Below are 23,227 nucleotides of genomic sequence, written 5' to 3'. Positions count from 1 at the left end.
TAATATTTATTTATATATAAAAAAAATTGTTATCAAACAGCTGTCTGCCAGTACGAGGATTAGAGAGCTGTTTGGGGGGGATCAGGGAGGTTGGGGGTAAGGGGGAAAACTATGCTGCAGTAAAAATGTGTATATATATATATATATATATATATATATATATATATATATATATATATATATATATATATATATATAAAACAAACAAAAATGACTTTTTATTTTTATACTGGCAGACTTTCTGCCAGTACTTAAGATGGGGGTGACCTTTGGGGGGTGAGGGAGGGAAGAGAGCTGTTTGAGAGGGGTCAGGGAGGGATCAGGGGCTGTGATGTGTCAGGTGGGAGGCTGATTTCTACACTAAAGCTAAAATTAACCCTACAAGCTACCTAATTAACCCCTTTATATTCTATAATTTTTTTATAGTAAATTATATGATACAATGAAAATAATGGTATATTTAGAAAGTCCATTTAATGGCGAGAAAACGGTATATAATATGTGTGGGTTCAGTAAATGAGTAAGAGGAAAATAACAGCTAAACACAAACACAGCAAAAATGTAAAAAATAGCCCTGGTCCTTAACAGTCAGAAAATTGAAAAATGGTCTGGTCACTAAGGGGTTAATTGTATGCTCTATCTGAAACATGAAAGAAAAATTTTGTTTCCTGTCCCTTTAAATATCAAAATTATAAGAAAAATTAAACAAATTTACTATTAATAGTTTCTTTGCATGCAATCTGCTCAAATCTTGATGATATTGTCCATTTAAATAAATTTTGGTTAATATTTCAGCATCATTTAAAGGGATATTAAGCCCAATTATTTTTTTTTCATTATTGATTCAGATAGAGCATGCAATTTTAAGCAACTTTCTAATTTTCTCCTATTATCAATTTATCTTCGTTCCGCTTAGTATCTTTATTTGAATGTAAGCTTAGGAGCCGGCCTATTTTTGGTTCAGCACCTTGGTAGCAATTGCTGATTGGTGGCTAAATGTAGCCACCAATTAACAAGCGCTACTTTGGTGCTGAACCAAAAACGTGACACCTACTAAGCTTACATTCTTGCCTTTTCAAATAAAGATACAGAGAGAACAAAGAAAAATTGATAATAGGAGTAAATTAGAAAGTTGCTTAAAATTGCATGTACTATTTGAATCATGAAGAAAAAAAAATTGGGTTTAATATCCCTTTACCTGTTTATATTCAAATTGAGTATATATATAAAGCTATCGATTTATAACTCATAATTACACAATTATTTAATTCCTATTGGGCAGGAAACTCCAGTGCCCCCCAAGCCGCAGTAACCATTCGGTATCTTGCTCAGGTACTGCTGATGATAATCTTCTGCATAGTAAAAGTTTGTTGCTTCACGGATTTCGGTGGTAATTTCGCCGAAGCCTTTTTCAGTCAACACCTGCAGATAAAACGAGAAGAAGAAAACTCAGCAGGCTATAAATAAGCATTTATCTTCAGTCATAGTTATCCCATAAACACTAACCAGTAATTATTATGAGGACCTTTTGAAAGGTATTTGTAACTGCTATTTGTAAGAACAGTCTTTTAATGAACTGGGAGGGTGCAAGTGTAGAATACTGAATTAATAATGTGGAACAGCATCATTTGTAACAGTCAGACAGGACCACTCCGAATATGACCTCAGGTTGCTGCGTGCTTTGCCAAATTATAAATGTGACACAAATGATGAGTCACAGTATTGTAGGAGATATTTGGGTAATCGGTATAAATAAACAAACAAAAGAGTATAGAAACTTTACATGTAATACTGATTGTATTTTCAATTCTTACTATTAATTTAACTATTATGGACTTAAAGTTAGAATAAATATTTTTTTAGATATTATTGTTTTTAAAATTTTGGTGAATACATTAGTTTTGTACATTCTAAATATCGCAAGGATTCATTTGTTATTAAAAATATAATCTGGGTGTCACAGCATAAAATATTGGCTAAACACTGTCAATCTAATATGTGAAATTCTATGGCCTACGATTTAGAGTTTGGCGGTAGCCGTGAAAACCAGCGTTAGAGGCTCCTAACGCTGGTTTTAGGCTACCGCGGGTATTGGAGTCACTCACAAAATAGGGTCTAACGCTCACTTTTCAGCCGCGACTTTTCCATACCCGCAGATCCCCTTACGTCAATTGCGTATCCTATCTTTTCAATGGGATCTTTCTAACTCTCGGTATTTTAGAGTCGTTTCTGAAGTGAACATTAGACATCTAACGACAAAACTCCAGCCGCAGGAAAAAAAGTCAGTAGTTAAGAGCTTTTCCTGGGCTAACACCGGTTTATAAAGCTCTTAACTACTGTACCTCTAAAGTACACTAACACCCATAAACTACCTATGTACCCCTAAACCGAGGCCCCCCCCACATCGCCGACACTCGAATAATTTTTTTTAACCCCTAATCTGCCGACCGCCACCTACGTTATCCTTATGTACCCCTAATCTGCTGCCCCTAACACCGCCGACCCCTGTATTATATTTATTAACCCCTAACCTGCCCCCCACAACGTCGCCTCCACCTACCTACACTTATTAACCCCTAATCTGCCGACCGCAAAGCGCCGCCACCTACGTTATCCTTATGTACCCCTAATCTGCTGCCCCTAACACCGCCGACCCCTATATTATATTTATTAACCCCTAATCTGCCCCCCTCAACGTCGCCTCCACCTGCCTACACTTATTAACCCCTAATCTGCCGACCGCAAAGTGCCGCCACCTACGTTATCCTTATGTACCCCTAATCTGCTGCCCCTAACACCGCCGACCCCTATATTATATTTATTAACCCCTAATCTGCCCCCCTCAACGTCGCCTCCACCTGCCTACACTTATTAACCCCTAATCTGCCGACCGGACCTGAGCGCTACTATAATAAAGTTATTAACCCCTAATCCGCCTCACTAACCCTATAATAAATAGTATTAACCCCTAATCTGCCCTCCCTAACATCGCCGACACCTAACTTCAATTATTAACCCCTAATCTGCCGACCGGAGCTCACAGCTATTCTAATAAATGTATTAACCCCTAAAGCTAAGTCTAACCCTAACACTAACACCCCCCTAAATTAAATATAATTTAAATCTAACGAAATTAATTATCTCTTATTAAATAAATTATTCCTATTTAAAGCTAAATACTTACCTGTAAAATAAATCCTAATATAGCTACAATATAAATTATAATTATATTATAGCTATTTTAGGATTAATATTTATTTTACAGGTAACTTTGTATTTATTTTAACCAGGTACAATAGCTATTAAATAGTTAAGAACTATTTAATAGCTAAAATAGTTAAAATAATTACAAATTTACCTGTAAAAGAAATCCTAACCTAAGTTACAATTAAACCTAACACTATACTATCAATAAATTAATTAAATAAACTACCTACAATTACCTACAATTAACCTAACACTACACTATCAATAAATTAATTAAATACAATTGCTACAAATAAATACAATTAAATAAACTTGCTAAAGTACAAAAAATAAAAAAGAACTAAGTTACAAAAAATAAAAAAATATTTACAAACATAAGAAAAATATTACAACAATTTTAAACTAATTACACCTACTCTAAGCCCCCTAATAAAATAACAAAGCCCCCCAAAATAAAAAAATGCCCTACCCTATTCTAAATAACTAAAGTTCAAAGCTCTTTTACCTTACCAGCCCTGAACAGGGCCCTTTGCGGGGCATGCCCCAAGAAGTTCAGCTCTTTTGCCTGTAAAAGAAAAAATACAATACCCAAGCCCCCCAACATTACAACCCACCACCCACATACCCCTAATCTAACCCAAACCGCCTTAAATAAACCTAACACTAAGCCCCTGAAGATCTTCCTACCTTATCTTCACCATACCAGGTTCACCGATCCGTCCTGAAGAGCTCCTCCGATGTCCTGATCCAAGCCCAAGCGGGGGGCTGAAGAGGTCCATGATCCGGCTGAAGTCTTCATCCAAGCGGGAGCTGAAGAGGTCCATGATCCGGATGAAGTCTTCTATCAACGGCATCTTCAATCTTCTTTCTTCCGGATCCATCTTGCAGACCTCCGACGCGGAACATCCTGCTGGGCCGACGGACTAAAGACGAATGACGGTTCCTTTAAGGGACGTCATCCAAGATGGCGTCCCTCGAATTCCGATTGGCTGATAGGATTCTATCAGCCAATCGGAACTAAGGTAGGAATATTCTGATTGGCTGATGGAATCAGCCAATCAGAATCAAGTTCAATCCGATTGGCTGATCCAATCAGCCAATCAGATTGAGCTCGCATTCTATTGGCTGATCGGAACAGCCAATAGATTGCGAGCTCAATCTGATTGGCTGATTGAATCAGCCAATCGGATTGAACTTGAATCTGATTGGCTGATTCCATCAGCCAATCAGAATATTCCTACCTTAATTCCGATTGGCTGATAGAATCCTATCAGCCAATCGGAATTCGAGGGACGCCATCTTGGATGACGTCCCTTAAAGGAACCGTCACTCGTCTTTAGTCCGTCGGCCCAGCAGGATGTTCCGCGTCGGAGGTCTGCAAGATGGATCCGGAAGAAAGAAGATTGAAGATGCCGTTGATAGAAGACTTCATCCGGATCATGGACCTCTTCAGCTCCCGCTTGGATGAAGACTTCAGCCGGATCATGGACCTCTTCAGCCCCCCGCTTGGGCTTGGATCAGGACATCGGAGGAGCTCTTCAGGACGGATCGGTGAACCTGGTATGGTGAAGATAAGGTAGGAAGATCTTCAGGGGCTTAGTGTTAGGTTTATTTAAGGGGGGTTTGGGTTAGATTAGGGGTATGTGGGTGGTGGGTTGTAATGTTGGGGGGCTTGGGTATTGTATTTTTTCTTTTACAGGCAAAAGAGCTGAACTTCTTGGGGCATGCCCCGCAAAGGGCCCTGTTCAGGGCTGGTAAGGTAAAAGAGCTTTGAACTTTAGTTATTTAGAATAGGGTAGGGCATTTTTTTATTTTGGGGGGCTTTGTTATTTTATTAGGGGGCTTAGAGTAGGTGTAATTAGTTTAAAATTGTTGTAATATTTTTCTTATGTTTGTAAATATTTTTTTATTTTTTGTAACTTAGTTCTTTTTTATTTTTTGTACTTTAGCAAGTTTATTTAATTGTATTTATTTGTAGCAATTGTATTTAATTAATTTATTGATAGTGTAGTGTTAGGTTAATTGTAGGTAATTGTAGGTAGTTTATTTAATTAATTTATTGATAGTATAGTGTTAGGTTTAATTGTAACTTAGGTTAGGATTTCTTTTACAGGTAAATTTGTAATTATTTTAACTATTTTAGCTATTAAATAGTTCTTAACTATTTAATAGCTATTGTACCTGGTTAAAATAAATACAAAGTTACCTGTAAAATAAATATTAATCCTAAAATAGCTATAATATAATTATAATTTATATTGTAGCTATATTAGGATTTATTTTACAGGTAAGTATTTAGCTTTAAATAGGAATAATTTATTTAATAAGAGATAATTAATTTCGTTAGATTTAAATTATAATTAACTTAGGGGGGTGTTAGTGTTAGGGTTAGACTTAGCTTTAGGGGTTAATACATTTATTAGAATAGCGGTGAGCTCCGGTCGGCAGATTAGGGGTTAATAATTGAAGTTAGGTGTCGGCGATGTTAGGGAGGGCAGATTAGGGGTTAATACTATTTATTATAGGGTTAGTGAGGCGGATTAGGGGTTAATTACTTTATTATAGTAGCGCTCAGGTCCGGTCGGCAGATTAGGGGTTAATAAGTGTAGGCAGGTGGAGGCGACGTTGTGGGGGGCAGATTAGGGGTTAATAAATATAATATAGGGGTCGGCGATGTTAGGGCAGCAGATTAGGGGTACATAGGGATAATGTAAGTAGCGGCGGTTTACTGAGCGGCAGATTAGGGGTTAAAAATAATATGCAGGTGTCAGCGATAGCGGGGGCGGCAGAATAGGGGTTAATAAGTGTAATGCTAGGGGTGTTTAGACTCGGGGTACATGTTAGGGTGTTAGGTGCAGACGTAGAAGTGTTTCTCCATAGCAAACAATGGGGCTGCGTTAGGAGCTGAACGCGGCTTTTTTTGTAGGTGTTAGGTTTTTTTTCAGCTCAAACAGCCCCATTGTTTCCTATGGGGGTATCGTGCACGAGCACGTTTTTGAGGCTGGCCGCGTCCGTAAGCAACTCTGGTATCGAGAGTTGAAACTGTGTTAAAAATGCTCTACGCTCCTTTTTTGGAGCCTAACGCTGACATTATATGGACTCTCAATACCAGAGTTATTTTTATGGTGCGGCCATAAAAAAGCCGGCGTTAGTTTTTCGGGTCGTTACCGACAAAACTCCAAATCTAACCGTATGATTTTTAAAAATAACTTTCTAAGAACTTAAAGGGCCATAATAGTTGAAAAATGACATGTTTCAATTCTTTAGAGCTTTAAATTCTCCTGTGGGCTTAAAGGGACAGTCTACACCAGAATTTTTATTGTTTAAAAAGATAGATAATCCCTTTATTACCCATTCCCCAGTTTTGCATAACTAACAGTTATATAAATACACTTTTTACCTCAGTGATTATCCTGTATCTAAGCCTCTGCAAACTGCCTCCTTATTTCAGTTCTTTTGACAGACATCCATTTTAGCCAATCAAAACTCGCTCACTGGAACTTTACGTGCTGAGCACAGTGTTATCTATATGACACACATGAACTAACACCCTCTAGTGGTTAAAAACTGTCAAAATGCCCTGAGAGAAGAGGCGGAATTCAAGGGCTTAGAAATTAGTATATGAACCTCCTAGGTTTAGCTTACAACTAAGAATACCAAGAGAACAAAGCAAAATTGGTGATAAAACAAAATTGGAAAATTGTTTACAATTACATTCTCTAGCTGAATCATGAAAGTTTATTTTGGAATAGACTGTCCCTTTAAACTCGCAGTAGAAGTGCTGCCAGGGGCCCTGAGTGGAAACAGTTACTGATCCAATCATCAGTGTTGTGTGATTAAGCGCTGCTAATTGGACCGGCAGTGCTCTGCGGGTTCCGAGAAGTGCTTCTACTGTGTGTTTAAACCCTTTGTGGGGGTTAAACACACAGTAGTGGAGGGTCAGTAGTCTTAAAATAACATGCGCTAACATATTAGATCATTATGGCCCCTTAATGTAAGTAATAAATTAGATGGTAATCTAGGGCAAAATGTTAAGACCCAAGTGTAATGTTGTCCAAATTAGGCCCATTCATTTGTATCAAGCCACCCACTTCCCATTTTAACTCAAGGCATCTACATAACCCCATCTGCAACACACAGTGCCCTCCTCAATAGCTATTCTCAGTTAATTTGAATGATGTATTTAGAAATAAGAACACGTTATTTTTTTATTTGTATTAACAGAATGTGAAACATTTGCTCACCAACCCGGCAAAAGAGTAAAAATGATGTAGCCTGTCTGAAAAATGTTGTGTTCAACACAGTTGTTCAAAAATGTCAAGAAACACATAGAAAACCCCCTTTTAAAATGATGCAATCTTATCAACCTAACTGTATCAGAAAGATAGGATTAAAAAATTCAGAGAATGCCAAATTACTGTCTAGTAACTGAAACTATTGAATTATACATAATAAAAGTTCTTAATAATGTTTTATAAATAACCTCAAAGTTTTGCAAATACTTTTGATCAGATTTCAGACCTCGTATAATGATACAGTGTGTGATATATCCAGGTATATAGCTTGGTACCAGTACAGTCTGTATGCCCAGTCACTAGAGGGCTATGCTGACAGCTGTGTATATATATTTTCCTTGTGCAGTCATTGAATAAAGCAGCTGTAACTCGCATATGTTTCTAGAAGCCACCATTGTTCATCCTACACATTATGTATCAAAAACGTCACAATATTCCATTTAACTATATCAATATGTGCAATTATTCTTTAGCATCAGTTTATAAAGGGATTTCATTTGTTACAGTGGTAAACATGTTATATTGAAGTCTATGAAGAGAAAAAGGAAAGCTGAATTTAAAGGGCCATTATATTTATAAAATGACATCCTCTAATTCATAACCCGCAAAGGGGTAAATACATATTTAAAGTACCGCTCGGGAGCAGTGCTAGTTGCATGACCCAAATGTACGTCTAGCATTGCTAATTGGATCAGCAGCATTTTCCACTAGGGACTAGCAGTGCTCGTCTTCTCGCGAGCAGTACTTAAACCTCCCTAATGGTGATGTGGGTAACCAGGCGTGGAGCCGTTGCTCAGTGTGGCTAGAGGGATATGGCTGCACTTCACTGACGAGGCCCACACTAGGCCGAAACGTATGTCTGGGGTTTTGCCGTTTCTCTCACTCAGAGACGGATTGTCTGGTATTTCGGAACTCGACTGTATTGTTTAGTCAGGACCAAACTGATATACTACAGGAAAGTTCTTCTCTAGGAAAAGAACATATTGAGCAAAAAGTGGCTGCTCCTAGGGGGTAACTAGCCATAGAACAAGCTATTTTGCTATTGTTCGTTTGCAGGTTGGAGGCGACTTCTCTCTTTTTATAAGTACTTTTAACTATGTGGTTTAACCCTTTTGCAGGGGTTAATTACACATAGTGTTGCTAAGGTAAAATGTGGTCGCTATTGGTAAATGAAATGCCCTTACGAACTAGGGGCATTGCCAATTTATAACAATAATGGCCTTTAAAAGGAATGGTTTAGCTACATCCAAATACACGCTAATGGCGGCAATGAGTAAATTAGCATATAATGAAAACTTCAGAACTGATATCACATTCAGTTAGCTCTAAACCAAACAGCACTTGCAGTTTTGAACAGTCTATAAATGCACATCTCTTATGGAATATTATTCTCTGAGAACATTTTGTTATATTCTCAATGTATACTTAGCTGTGATCTTTACAGCAAAAAGAGAAAAAAGACAAATTACTGTTTTCAGACAGACAAATGTTTTCCATTATCTGAGAGCTGTCTAGCAAATGCTATGCTCCCCTCTAAAGACAATTACTGTATGTTCTTTTTTACTGTAAGGATCTTAGCACTATAAATAGAGACAATGTATTAAAAGTGCTTAACTGAGATTTCAACAACAGTTAAAAGTGGTCAAAATATGATGTTAGAGATAGAACAGTACAATGGTCTAATATGTTGGAGCAGTTTATTCTTGTACATATGCTTTCCGGATATGTTAGACACATATTTGCACACAAGCACAATAACATACCTTCCAGCCATCGGATATATTAACCCCTTAATGACAGTGATGTACCCTGTACGTTGCCAGTCGTTAAGGGTTTGCCTGGTTGCTATAGCGCCCCCATAGAAAGACCAGCGACATACAAGGTACGTCACTGGTCTTTAAGGGGTTATATATCATGGGTTTCAGTGACTGTCATTTGATACCCAATGTTGAAACACTTGAAAGTGATGCAGTATATATATATATATAAAAAAAAAAGAAAAAGCTGACTAGAATATATCACCTGAGCATCTCTATGTAAAAAAAGGAAGATATTTTACGTTAAAATTTTCTAAGTAGCCACATCACATTGTAAAGGGCCTTTAAGCAGCCAATCAGGATGCTACTTCAAGGACTTGAAAGGGGGGTGTCTGACATGGGCAGGGTATAGTCATTTAAATTTCTTCTTTAGCTTAAGGAAGTTTATAATAAACTCATTTAAATCCCATGAGATCACAGTAAAGTGTGAACTCAGCACTGATGAAGCTGATTGGCTATTTTTTTGTTTGTTTTTTCCACCACTTAGATGTACGTAATTTTGGGTTAGATTAGGGGTATGTGGGTGGTGGGTTGTAATGTTGGGGGGTGGTATTGTGTTTTTTTTTCAGGCAAAAGAGCAGTTTTCTTTGGGGCATGCCCGCAAAAGGCCCTTTTAAGGGCTGGTAAGGTAAAAGAGCTTTCTCCAACATTGGTGTGTTCCGGTCCACGGCGTCATCTTACTTGTGGATATTCTCTTCCCCAACAGGAAATGCAAAGAGTCCCAGCAAAGCTGGTCAGCATGATCCCTCCTAGGCTCCGCCCACCCCAGGTCATTCTCTTTGCCGTTGCAACAGGCAACATCTCCACGGAGATGGTTAAGAGTTTTTTGTAGTTTTATTCTTCTATCAAGTGTTTGTTATTTTAAAATAGTGCTGGTATGGTACTATTTACTCTGAAACAGAAAAGGATGAAGATTTCTGTTTGTAAGAGGAAGATGATTTTTAGCAGACAGTAACTAAAATCGATTGCTGTTTCCACACAGGACTGTTGAGATGAAGTAACTTCAGTTGGGGGAAACAGTTAGCAGTCTTTTCTGCTTAAGGTATGACTAGCCATATTTCTAACAAGACCATGTAATGCTGGAAGGCTGTCATTTCCCCTCATGGGGACCGGTAAGCCATTTTCTTAGTTAAACATAAAAGAATAAAGGGCTTCAAAAAGGGCTTAAAAACTGGTAGACATTTTTCTGGGCTAAAACAATTGCTTTACTAGGCATATTATGCAGATTCTAACTAATTATTGGTATTATAATCTTGGGGAACGTTTAAAAAAACGGCAGGCACTGTGTTGGACACCTTTTTCAGATGTTCTTTCTATTTGATTCAGTTTTAATGGATATAGGATAATGTACACTGTAGCATATTTTATGTTAAACACATATACTTTTAATGTTTGTTTGTTTTTTGACATTAAGGGGTTAAATATGCAATTAATATGTCCCAGTATAAGAGGGCCGTGTTCAGGAACACCTGTAGTCTCTGATGAAACGCCACTAGGGGGCGTGAAACGCGTCAGGCGTTCTTTCTATGTCACATCTGTTTTGCCTGTAAGTGAATAAAGTGAATTTTTTTTTTTTTTTTTATTTAATGCTGGTGCTGCCTTTTCTATTTTTGTATGCTGGATTGTGGCAATCGATTCATTGCCAATTTTAGGCATTGCACCCAGTCACCGCATGACCTTTCTGTCTAACTTTGCCATTACCACGGCGGCGTCTGTGACGTCATCACCCTGAGCCACAGTCCGGACCGGCATGGGAGTTTGGAGCGGCCGCTTGTCTAATACCTTCATAATATATGTCTAGGCAGCTTGTTAGGAAGTAGGTGAAACAATGAGACTTGAGGACGGTCTGCATCCCCTAACCCCAGTTTAGTGCAGCAGTAAAAGGCCCTTGACCAGATTCTTTGAATTTTAGGGCACTCCCACCACTGAAGCAGAGGAGTACCCCCTGTGCCGCAACCCCTCCAGCACAGGGGTGAATTCAATTTAGAAATTTGAAACAGACGTAGGGGGGTGTAGTGCCACTGTGTCAAGATCTTGAAAAAGAGCTCATAAAGAGTGGTATAATATATCGCACTTTTATTCAATAAGATCGCAGCCCTCCATGTCTCTTCTTTTGCCTCGAAATGCAATTTTTTCCCCATTGTCGGATATAAAAAGTTTTGTAAAAAAAAGGGGCTATTGAAGTATGTTGGCATAGGCACGTGAGAACATTTTTGAAGTGAGTACTCCAGACTCCCAACATTTTTTCCCAAATGGTCTGAGGTCTCAAAGCCCCTCCAGCCTGTACTGGGCATGACATAATTCTCATTACAACTCTAGGATGCTTATGATTCCAGATGAATTCCTTGCATATTTTTTAAAATTGTGTAATGATGGTTTTGGGTATGGGGAGCGGTAAGTTTCTAAATAAATAAGTCAATTTCGGGAGCAGATTTATTTTAATGGCAGCAATTCTGCCCCACCAGGACAAATTTGGAGAATCCCAGCGTGTAACATATTCTTTGAATTTACAAAGTAAGGGGTAGAAGTTAGCTGTCATGATAGTTGGTATGTCATGTGATAAAAATACCCCAAGATGTTTTAATTGTTTTGTAGACCATTCAAATGGGAATTGATGTTTCAATAGTAATAGATCTTGATTTAGTATGTTTAATGCATAGGCTTCAGTCTTATTATAATTCAATTTGTAAAGGCTTATATTGGAAAATTCCTCGGCAGGGACAGCGAAGGGTCTGCGACCAACACTGTGAGGTCATCTGCGAACAATACCACCTTCTGCACTGTATTATAGAGTTGTATTCCATGAATATACCGTACCTCCCTGATGGCCTCAGCCAGGGGCTCCATCATAAGAGCGAATAGCAACGGGGACAGGGGACACCCCTGCCGAGTGCCATTTGTAATTTTGAATAGGGGGGAAAGAAATCCGAGGACCCTCACTCTAGCGGAGGGCTCAGAATACAGGGCAATAATTTTGGTGCAAATAGAGGGTGTGAACCCAAAGTGCATCAGAACCTCTCCCATGTAAAGCCAGTCGACTCGGTCAAACGGTTTTTCAGCATCTAGCAATATTGCTGCGCATGGTCGACCCAGTCGACTGGCCTTGAGAAATATATTTAACAGTCTCCTTGTATTGTCCGGGGCCCTGTCTTCCCATAGTGAAACCCACCTGGTCCGAATTTACTAAATAGGGTATAATTTTGTTTAAATGCCCGGCTAAAATTTTAGCTTAACGTTTGGTGTCTAGATTCAACACGGAGATTGGCCTAAAGTTTGGGCATATCTCAGGTGTTTTCCCAGGTTTATGTAGGGTTATTGTGGAGGCCTGTAAAAATTCCCCTGGGAAAGACCCCTTTTTTCTGCTAGGTTGAAGACACGTGCTAAGATGGGTGTCAGATGGTCGCTGAAAGCATTTGTTAAATTATTAAATTAAACAGCTTTTACTTCATATTTTTTAGGCAAAAAAAAAATGTCAATATGTTTATATGTTTGAGTAGAACGTCCCTTTAAGGCAGACATCCTCAAACTTGTCCCTCCAAAAGTTTTGGAACTACATTTCCCATGATGCTCAGCCAGCATATCAGCTGGCTGAGCATCATGGGAAATGTAGTTCCAAAACCTCTGGAGGGCCCAGTTTGAGGATGTCTGCTTTAAGAGTTATAAAACTGTGACAACGTATAACATTTATTTGTCTACACCAATATTATTATGTTGTGACATTTTGTATTTTTGCCCTACAGACACCTATGAGCATGCAATAAATGTATATTGAGAAAATATATGTTGGAAGCTTAACAATTCTTTGTGTCTAGGCAATAAGAAATTGTAAGAAACTTTGCTGAAGACCTAATTTTTTGTAAATTCATAATGGCTGAAAACCAAGATCCTATTAATAATGTATGCATTTTCCCCACAATTAGATAAGATATTTCTAGGTTATGGCAGTCCTAGCTAGTTAATGAGAATTTATAATGATTTGCAGGAAGAGTTAAGAGGTGCTGTGCTCTATTTTCAGAGTTCATAGTCTGTGTTGATCAAGAAGAACCTAGTTTATTTTGCAAATCCCAGGTCCCGAAAAGTAGTTCCTTAAAATATGTATTTTGCAGCACACCATCTGAGGTTTCCTTATGCCAGCAGTGACTTGGCAGCATTTATGAAGCCAGATGCCACATGTATTTTACGTGTTGGCATAGTAAATCCTTGAAATGAACAACACAAATAAAGAATAGCATTAGGTGTAAAAAGAATATTACCCAATAAAATAAAACCAAAGAAATATTGGTTCAAAAATATTCAAATCTATTGAATAACAAAAAAAAAAAACAAAGCTTATAAATAGTCAGTTCTCACTGTTCATTGCATTGATTTGTTTACATTAAAGGGATAGTAAACACCAAAAATGTTATTGTTTAAAAAGATAGATAATCCCTTTATATACCATTCCCCAGTTTTGCATAACCAACACTGTTATAGAAATATACTTTTTACCTCTGTGATTACCTTGTATCTAAGCCTCTGCAGACTGCCCCCTTATCTCAGATCTTTTGACAGACTTGCATTTCAGGCAATTAGTGCTGACTCTTAAATAACTTCACGTGCATGAGCACAATGTAATTTATATTAAACACAGGAACTAACGCCCTCTAGCAGTGAAAAACTGTCATATGCATTCAGATTAGAGACGGCTTCCAGGGCTTAGAAATTAGCCTACCTAGGTTTAGCTTGCCCTATCTGAATCATGAAAGTTTAATTTGGACTTTACTATCCCTTTAAGTAATAAAGTTATTATAGATTATTGTATGAGTTCTCCCAGCTGTTACACATACATAAGAGGCTTAGATAGCCCCCATATCAGAAAGATATATTCCAAATATTGCACACGTAGCACATCAGTTAAAAGTGACATGAGAGCCCACAATTCTTCTTCCATGATTTCGATATCGCATATCATTTTAAACAACTTTCTAATTTACTTCTATTATGTAATTTACTTAGTTCTTTTAGTATCCTTTGTTGAAAGGCATACCTAGGCTGGTTTTCTTCTTGTCTCAGCCCAATATTTATCCCATATTGTTAAAATTTCACTATGAAAGGCTGCTCTAAGTAAAGAAGACATTCTCTTCCATAACGTTAACGCAGTTAATTACATCAAATATTTGGGCCAGGAATAAATGGAGTTCTTTAGCTATTTTCTAGCATTAGCTGCAATGTTATAAAGTATATTAATATAAAAATGTTGGTTGTGCAAAGCTGGGGAATGGGCAGTAAAGGCATTCTCTAACTTTTTAAACAATAACAATTTTAGTGTAGATTGTCCCTTTAATTAAACTACTAACTTTTCTCCCCTGACTAGTAAATTATAGTGATATTTATCCACTCTATCTTTATATATACACAAACACACACACACTCATATGTGCACACACACACACACTCACATACTCATATATGCACACACACAAACACACACACACTCACTCATATATGCACACACACAAACACACACACTCACTCATATATGCACACACACAAACACACACACACTCATATATGCGCACACACACACACTCACATACTCATATATGCACACACACAAACACACACACACTCACTCATATATGCACACACACAAACACACACACACTCACTCACTCATATATGCACACACACAAACACACACACACTCATATGTGCACACACACACACACTCACATACTCATATATGCACACACACACTCACATACTCATATATGCACACACACACACTCACATACTCATATATGCACACACACAAACACACACACACTCACTCATATATGCACACACACACTCACTCATATATGCACACACACAAACACACACACACTCATATATATATACACGCACACACACACTCATATATGCACACACACACTCATATATGCACACACACAAACGCACACACACTCATATATGCACACACACAAACACACACACACTCATATATGCACACACACTCATATATGCACACACACACAAACACACACACACTCATATATGCACACACACAAACACACACACACAAACACACACACTCATATATATATATATATACACACACACAAACACACACACACTCATATATGCACACACACACACTCATATATGCACACACACAAACACACACACACACTCATATATATATATACACACACACAAACACACACACACTCATATATATATATATACACACACACAAACACACACACACTCATATATGCACATACACAAACACACACACTCATATATATATACACACACACACACTCATATATGCACACACACACTCATATATGCACACACACACAAACAAACACACACTCATATATGCACACACACAAACACACATACACTCATATATGCACACACACAAACACACACACACACACACTCATATATACACACACACAAACACACACACACACACTCATATATGCACATACACAAACACACACACTCATATATGCACACACACAAACATACACACTCATATATATGTACACACACACAAACACACACACAAACACACACACTCATATTTATGTACACACACACAAACACACACACATATATGCACACACTCATATGTGCACACACACAAAACCATAAATAAAATTAAAATAAAGCACTCCTACTTAGGAACTTCTATGGGGAGAATACGTTAATGGGGTCGCGATATCGCAAAGTCCTTAGGTTAGTAAGCATTTGATTTTGCTTGCTTGCGCACACAATTTTTACTTTAAACTTCTAATATTTACGCTTGAGCAAAAGTGCTAAACAGCACGCCACTTGTATGGGGAAGGTAATCTGAGAGCTATCTGGGCTACTTGGAGAGTGTGCAAGATGTGCAATTTATATTTTTGTTGCTATATTTCACTAGTATTTCTAAATAAGTGAAACAAACTATATACAGTACATGAACGCAACTTCTATTAAAGTATTAGCAGAACATTCAGTGCACGTGAAGACTTTCTGATATGTTTTGTGCTTTGCCACATATGTTGCGCAATTCCTACCGTCACTTTAATGAACTGACACTTGATAGAAGCAATGCCATCACAATTACTTTTTACATTTTCAATTCTTCTACTTAAAGGGACAGTAAATTGTTTAACATGTATGTTTGCTGCAATTGTTTTCATAGTCAAACTCTACCTACTATTATGTTAGCAAAATTGTCATTGTTCTACAGTTCCTTATCTAATAATGTCTGCTGAAACTAATTAGGGACAGATATGTAGTACGGTTAGGATGATAAAGCTTGTCATGTGCTGTTCCAGTTATCGTAATTACAGGAAAAGGGGCAAAATAAATAATATATGTGTGACACAAAGCCTGCTGCACCAGAACAAGAGATTTAAAATTATACTAGACACTTGGGGGTGCTCTCTCTCAAAGCCGGGTGGTTCGCCATTAAATTTACCAGACGGGGCGGAGCTAATCGCTATGCCTGGAAAAGCTTATCTCCCGGTGGGATATGGACACTAGGGGGGAGAGCAGGGGCAGTGTGGACAGGTTCTCTGCTTGGGAGCTTGCAGCATTCCTGTTAAGACATGCTAGTTTCAGTCTAGGTATAATGGTAAAAAAGTAAAGAGGTCATCCAAGTTCATGTGTTTTACATATTATCAAGACTGTTTAATTAATTATACAGCCGCCATTATTTTGCTATGTTGTGTAGAGCCACCACTTCGGTATGTGTTATGTCATGCAGAAATTAAAGGGACAGTCTACATCTCAGTCATCTTAAAGTCTTACCTTAGATTAAGCTGCAAATAGTTTCCTGCACCCCTTTCTCTAACATACATCATAATCTGGGTTGCATGTGGCATCCAATCACAAAAGGCTCACTAATTAGATTCAACAAACTGTCAATGCTATTCAGCAGAGTGCATAGATGTAGCCCAGAAAAATGGGTGGAGCTTGGCAGCCATTTCAAAGTGTCCAGAAACACTATTCATTTTAAAATAACTTTTTTACTTTTCCTGCTACAGGATATAGAAAGGGTGCAGAAGGCTATTTGCAGCTTAATCTAAGGTAAGACTTTAAGATAACTAAGGTGTAAACTGTCCCTTTAACCCTTATAGCTATTAAAGTTAAAATTCAGATTAACAGTCAAGAAAATGATGTAAAAACGGAAAACTATTTTCTCTATGATTATAAATAAAATAGTCATCTATAACTGCGTAACACATTACTAGAACATTTTTTAAAAAGCAGAAAGGGAAGGGTAAATTTGGGAGGGGTATAGGCAAAATACGTCTTTACCTGTGTAGCCAAAAATCCTAGCACTGGCCCTGTTCCTCTACTCTCCGTGTAAAGAAGCATTTCCAGACATTTCTTATTGGTTTACTACTGTGTACTCTAGCCCGTCTTCTTATATATGCCGCTCTGTACTTGCTGAAATATTTAAATACTTTATCAAATATTAAATGTTGCAAGAAACTATTTACAGGAAGAAAAACAAAATATGGTTTCTTCTTATATTACCAAAAGCCAACAATCCTTTTATATCCACATATCAAAAATACAGCCTTAGGGATCAATATTGTTACAAGCCAATTCTTTATCTATTTTAAAAGAGAGGAAGGTACATAAAAACAAAACAAGGCTACATATACAGTTTTTTAGATTTTGAAAAGATTTGCGATTAGCTGTAGAAATCAAATTAGGACTGCAATCCCATAAAGCTTTATTGGCAAACGCACACAGCTCTCATGTACGATCCGATAAATGCCTCCAGGGAAGAATGAGATTTCTTGCAGCACAAATAACTGCTGATTCTTGCCAAAAGGAGATACTTTTACAACAAATGTGCACAAAACTAATCCATGTGACCCCGCAACATGTTCAGTTTACTCCAGAAAATTTCCCTCTCACATTGTACATTTTTTCAACCTAATCTTACTACAACTTTCACATTAATTCTTTTTTGAAGAAGAAGAAAAAAAAATGTCAACAATCTTTATAGTGTCACTGTCCATGAAACGGAAGATAAGGAACAATTCTTTACACAGTCACGGATATAGCACAACAGGACAAATATACTGTTTAGTAGAGATGTGCATTTGTTTAGTCACAAATACACAATCGGATTAAAATTTACTGTTTAACGAAATGAAAATCTAAATGAATGCACCAAAGAAAAATACTGATGAAAATCATCAATATTCATTCGTTTCCTTTCATTTTTAAAGGGGTTAATACTTACGTTAAAGGGATATGAAACCCATTTTTTTTCTTTCATGCTTCAGATAGAGCTGCAACTTTCTAATTTATTTGTTCTCTTTGTGTCTTTATTTGAAAAGCAGTAATGTAAGCCGGCCCATTTTTGGTTCAGAACCTGGGTAGGGCTTGCTGTTTGTTGACTTAATGTTATCATTTTTTCTTCATTCTCTTTGTATCTTTATTTGAAAAGCAACAATGGAAGCTTAGGAGCCAGACCATTTTTGGTTCAGTAACTGGGTAGTGCTTGCTGATTGGTGGCTAAATGTAATGGCTAAATGTAATCAGCAAGCGTTACCCAGGGTTCTGAACCAAAAATGGGCCGGCTCCTAAGCTTACATTTTTACTTTTTCAAATAAAGATATCAAGAGAACGAAGAAAAATTTATAATAGAAGTAAATAAGCAGGTTGCTTAAAATTTCTGCTCTATCTGAATCATGAAAATAAAATTGGGTTTCATATCCCTTTAACGCGCTCTGGAAAGCGTGCTAACCCACTCTTCTTATTGCCAGAGCCCCGGCAGCACCAGGAGGCTTAGCACACTCGGCTTCCAGGATCTGCACTAAAGTTAGTTCAGGTCCTGGGAAACGAGAGCGTTAAGGCTGCTGTTAGCGTCGCTGTGGCTCTGGCAGGAAGAGGAGCGGGTTAGCACGCTTTCCCGAGCACGTTAATCTAAGTATTGTTACTATTGTAGCTACTGGTGAACTTTTCACTTGTATCTTTGAAACATTTCCATTCACTTTAATAAAAATGAATGAAAATATTAAAACTAAAATTCAGTATTTGTTTTGTTTTAAACAAAACAAAATACTGATTAGTGCAGCCACTGAATATTTGGGGAAACAAATTTCCCTGAATATTCAGAATGAAAATTTTATTTGAAACGAAAATTTCTTGGCTGCACATCTACTGTTTACTGCCTGCAAGCACATTATAAACATCACTTAATGAAACACTTTTTTGGTGTTTTTATAATGAAGAAAAAAGTGCACCTTGTTGACTAGTATTGATTAATATAGACACTCACTCCTTATATGGGCACAGTGTAGGAGATAAGATAAACTTACTCAAGGGGTGTGTGTGTCAGTAAAAGAAAGCATCAAAATAGTATGCTACAAAAATTACTGTCTGGTTATAATTGCTATCTATCTATCTTTCTATCTATCTGTCTATCTATCTATCTATAATCTACATGTCAGTCTATCTACTTATCTATAATCTGTCAGTCTATCTAATTATCTATCTATCTATTTATCATCTAACTATCTATCTATCATCTAACTATCTATCTATCGTCTACCTACAGTATTTATTATCTATCTTTCTATCTATTATCTATCTTTCTATCTATTTATTATCTATCTATCTATAATATATCTATAATCTATATGTCAGTCTATCTACCTATCTATAATCTATCTGTCGGTCTATCTACTATCTATCTATCATCTATCTATCTTTCTATCTATCATCTATCTATCTATTGTCTACCAACAGTATTTATTATCTATCTCTCTATCTATTTATTATATATCTATAATCTATATGTCAGTCTATCTACCTATCTATAATCTATCTATCATGTATCTATCTGTCAGTCTATCTATCTACAGTATTTATTATCTATTTATTACCTATCTAGCTGCTATCTATATAGCTATCTACCATTTTTGTCAACTTCTCCTTTTCTAGTTTTATGCTGTAAACATATTCCACCTTAAAGGGACAGTATGATCTTGGAATTACAAGATATTTCTGTTGTATTGCTATAGAATAACCTCAGTGAAGTCTAAATGTTTGTAAAACAAATTAACATCCTTTTTACTGCAATTGTTTATCAATAGCAAAACCCCACCCACCATTTGCCTTATATGGAGAAGCCAATCAGGGCTTTAGTCTACAGACAACAAGGCTAGTCACTTTCATAATGTTAGTATAAAGTGCATTGTTTTACATCTGTTTTCAGCTAAAGCCAATTAGGGAAATATATGTAACAGAGTTAGCCTTGAGAAGTCAGCAGCACGCATTTCCAGCTCTGAGAATTAGAAAATCCTTAATTTTTAAGAGTTAATAAGCATGAAAGGGGACAAAATAAATAATGAAACCATATACGTTGTTTCATTACACATATCTAAACATATTTATATAAAAATATCAAGGTGTTTACTGTCCCTTTAAATTGTGAAGTCCATTATAATGTGTACTGCAAGGTATCCACGTTAATACAAGGAACAATAACTATGGAGGCGGAGGCTAAAGGTCTTTAAAATCCTATTAGAGGAAAGGAACTGACAACCCTGACAAAGGACAGAATGCAAGGGCAAAATACGCGTAGGCGGTTGTTTGTAAAGGCTGTAAGCATATTGGTAAACTGATGGTTTAAAGGGACAGTACACTGTAAAATTGTTTTTATATGAATGTATTTTCAATAACTTGTTATATCAGCTGCAGAGTATAAAATTTAGGAGAAATTGCATTGTCAGGTTTATTTGTGTATATGAAGTAGCTGGTTTTGTGCTTTTAAACCACAGCCTATATCAGATCTCATCATGTTATCACTTTGTGTACACAGACTTGCTTACTGTAGGTGGGGATACCACAGGCTAAATCAGCTATTTCAAATGCCAAAATAGGGGTAAATGAGCTACTTGTAAACAATTAAATACACTCCAGCAGTTAAAATGGATAGTTGGGAACAATTTAAAGGGGAGAACATTTTTGTGTGAACTGTCCCTTTAAGTGCTGTCAAAATAAACTTTTATGGGTCAGATAGATTATGCAAGGCACTTCCCAATTTAATTTCATTATCGAATTTTGCAATTTATATTCACACTTTTTGGGGAATAAGATCGTACTGAGCATGTGCACAAGCTCACAGGGTATACGTATACTAGACTGTGATTAGTTGATGTCTGTCACATGATACAGGGGGCTGGAAAATGGGAGGAAAAAATATATTTGTCCGAAGTAAAATCTACTGCTTATCCTACTGTAATCCTAGTGCATTTAGTGGTCATTCAAGCACAGTTAAAAGTTATCCTTGTTTTTATTTTAAACAAGAGGGGTGAGCATTGCATTGTTTTAACATTCTACATTTGACACTGTTGTTCCTGCACTGGGTTGGCTAGAAATACTCCTGGGATTTCAGAACTTTCAATACATTATTATTAATGGCTGGACTGAGGCCATAAGTATAGTTTTGTACTTATAATACACTGATATTACCATTATTTCCTTGTGATCCTGCTTAAAGGAAATTGTACTCTAACATTTTCTGCCAATGGTCCATTTTACCTGGAATGTATTTCATTATTTGCAGTTACTTTACCTATATATGTTATTTTTAGCTGATATATCCCCACCTACACTAAAAACACGAGTAATAAAGATTTTCACTGTAGAAAATGTCAATAGCACTGATTAATCTCTCAGTATGGCGTATAAGGGAGAGAGATATTTTTTTTTATCTGAAATAGCTGCTTGTGTTTATTCAATCCTCCAGCTATAATAAGCATTTTAATACCTAACATAAATAACAATTGCAGGTTTGCTTTACTTGGAGACAAGACCCATTCTTGTGGGCATGTCATGGTTTTAATGGAAAAAACAGCTATTTCAAATACATGAATAAATAAAAAGAAATAATTTGCCATACATTTAAAACTCTGCAGTAGATATAAAAGTGATTTGAAACACATTAAGGGGAACAACTGTTTTATTACAGTGTCCCTTTAACCCCTTGAGTGCTAACGACGGCTCTGAGCCGTCACAGATTTTCCCACTCTGGTGCTAACGACGGCTCAGAGCCGTCGCTAGCACTCTCCCACATTGAGGGAGATCTGGGGGCTCCCACCTGCTCCTACCACGGCAATCGTGCCTATGAAGTGACAGGCATCGCTTCACGTTTTGCGTGGTGACGTCACGCGAAATGACGTGATGACGTCACCGTGCAACTTTATTAACAAGTAACAGTACAAAGTATAGGGAAAGGGGGCATGCTGTTTAGACGCCTGTATCTCAGGCATCTAAGCAGCTACAGACCCCCAAGACCAATGGAAAGGTAATTGCCTAACCTTTCCAATGGTGTAAGTCTTGGGGATCTGAAAAAATATATATATAAAAGTTAAAAAAAAAAATAAAAAAAAAAAATTCAATCACCTTAGCACCCAGGTGGGAAAGTGCTTAGCACTCAAAGGGTTAATATTATTAAATACCAGTATTGGCACAACCTTTTGTGCTGCATTTGTTGCAATATGGTGTGTTTGTGTACACATTTATCTTATTGCAATTGAGCTGGAGAACTATGATGCAGAGAAAGCTGTAGTCAGATGCTTAAAGGGACATGAAACCCACATTTTTTATTTCATGGATCAGATAGAGAATACAATTTTAAACAGCATTCCAATTTACTTCTATTATTTAATTTGCTTCATAGAAATAGCACGTGGCATCTATGTGCAGCCACCAACCAGAAGCTCATGAGCCTATTTAGCTATCCTTTTCAACAAAGGATATCAAGAGAATAAAGCAAATTAGATAATAGAAGTAAACTGGAAAGTTGTTTAAAATTGTATGCTCTTTCTAAATCACAAAATAAATCATTTGATTTTCATGTCCCCTTAACGCGATAACACTCTAATGAATAAC

General features: G+C 37.0%; 1 protein-coding gene across 2 annotated transcripts in view; it reads right to left on the bottom strand.

Annotated features, from left to right (window-relative positions):
* Positions 1 to 215: 215 nt before the first annotated feature.
* MSRA (methionine sulfoxide reductase A) overlaps positions 216 to 23,227 on the bottom strand; it is a 778,906-nt gene continuing 755,894 nt past the window's right edge. For both annotated transcript variants that reach the window (XM_053709536.1, XM_053709537.1), the window contains exon 7: positions 216 to 1,422. In XM_053709536.1, the coding sequence (XP_053565511.1) occupies positions 1,261 to 1,422 (162 nt within the window). In that variant the 3' untranslated portion in view covers positions 216 to 1,260. The remainder of the gene's footprint in view (positions 1,423 to 23,227) is intronic.

Source organism: Bombina bombina, chromosome 4 (assembly GCF_027579735.1).
Source record: "Bombina bombina isolate aBomBom1 chromosome 4, aBomBom1.pri, whole genome shotgun sequence".
Taxonomy (NCBI): Eukaryota; Metazoa; Chordata; class Amphibia; order Anura; family Bombinatoridae; genus Bombina; species Bombina bombina.
The sequence above is the reverse complement of the archived record's forward strand: the minus strand, read 5'-3'. Positions and strand labels throughout refer to the sequence as shown.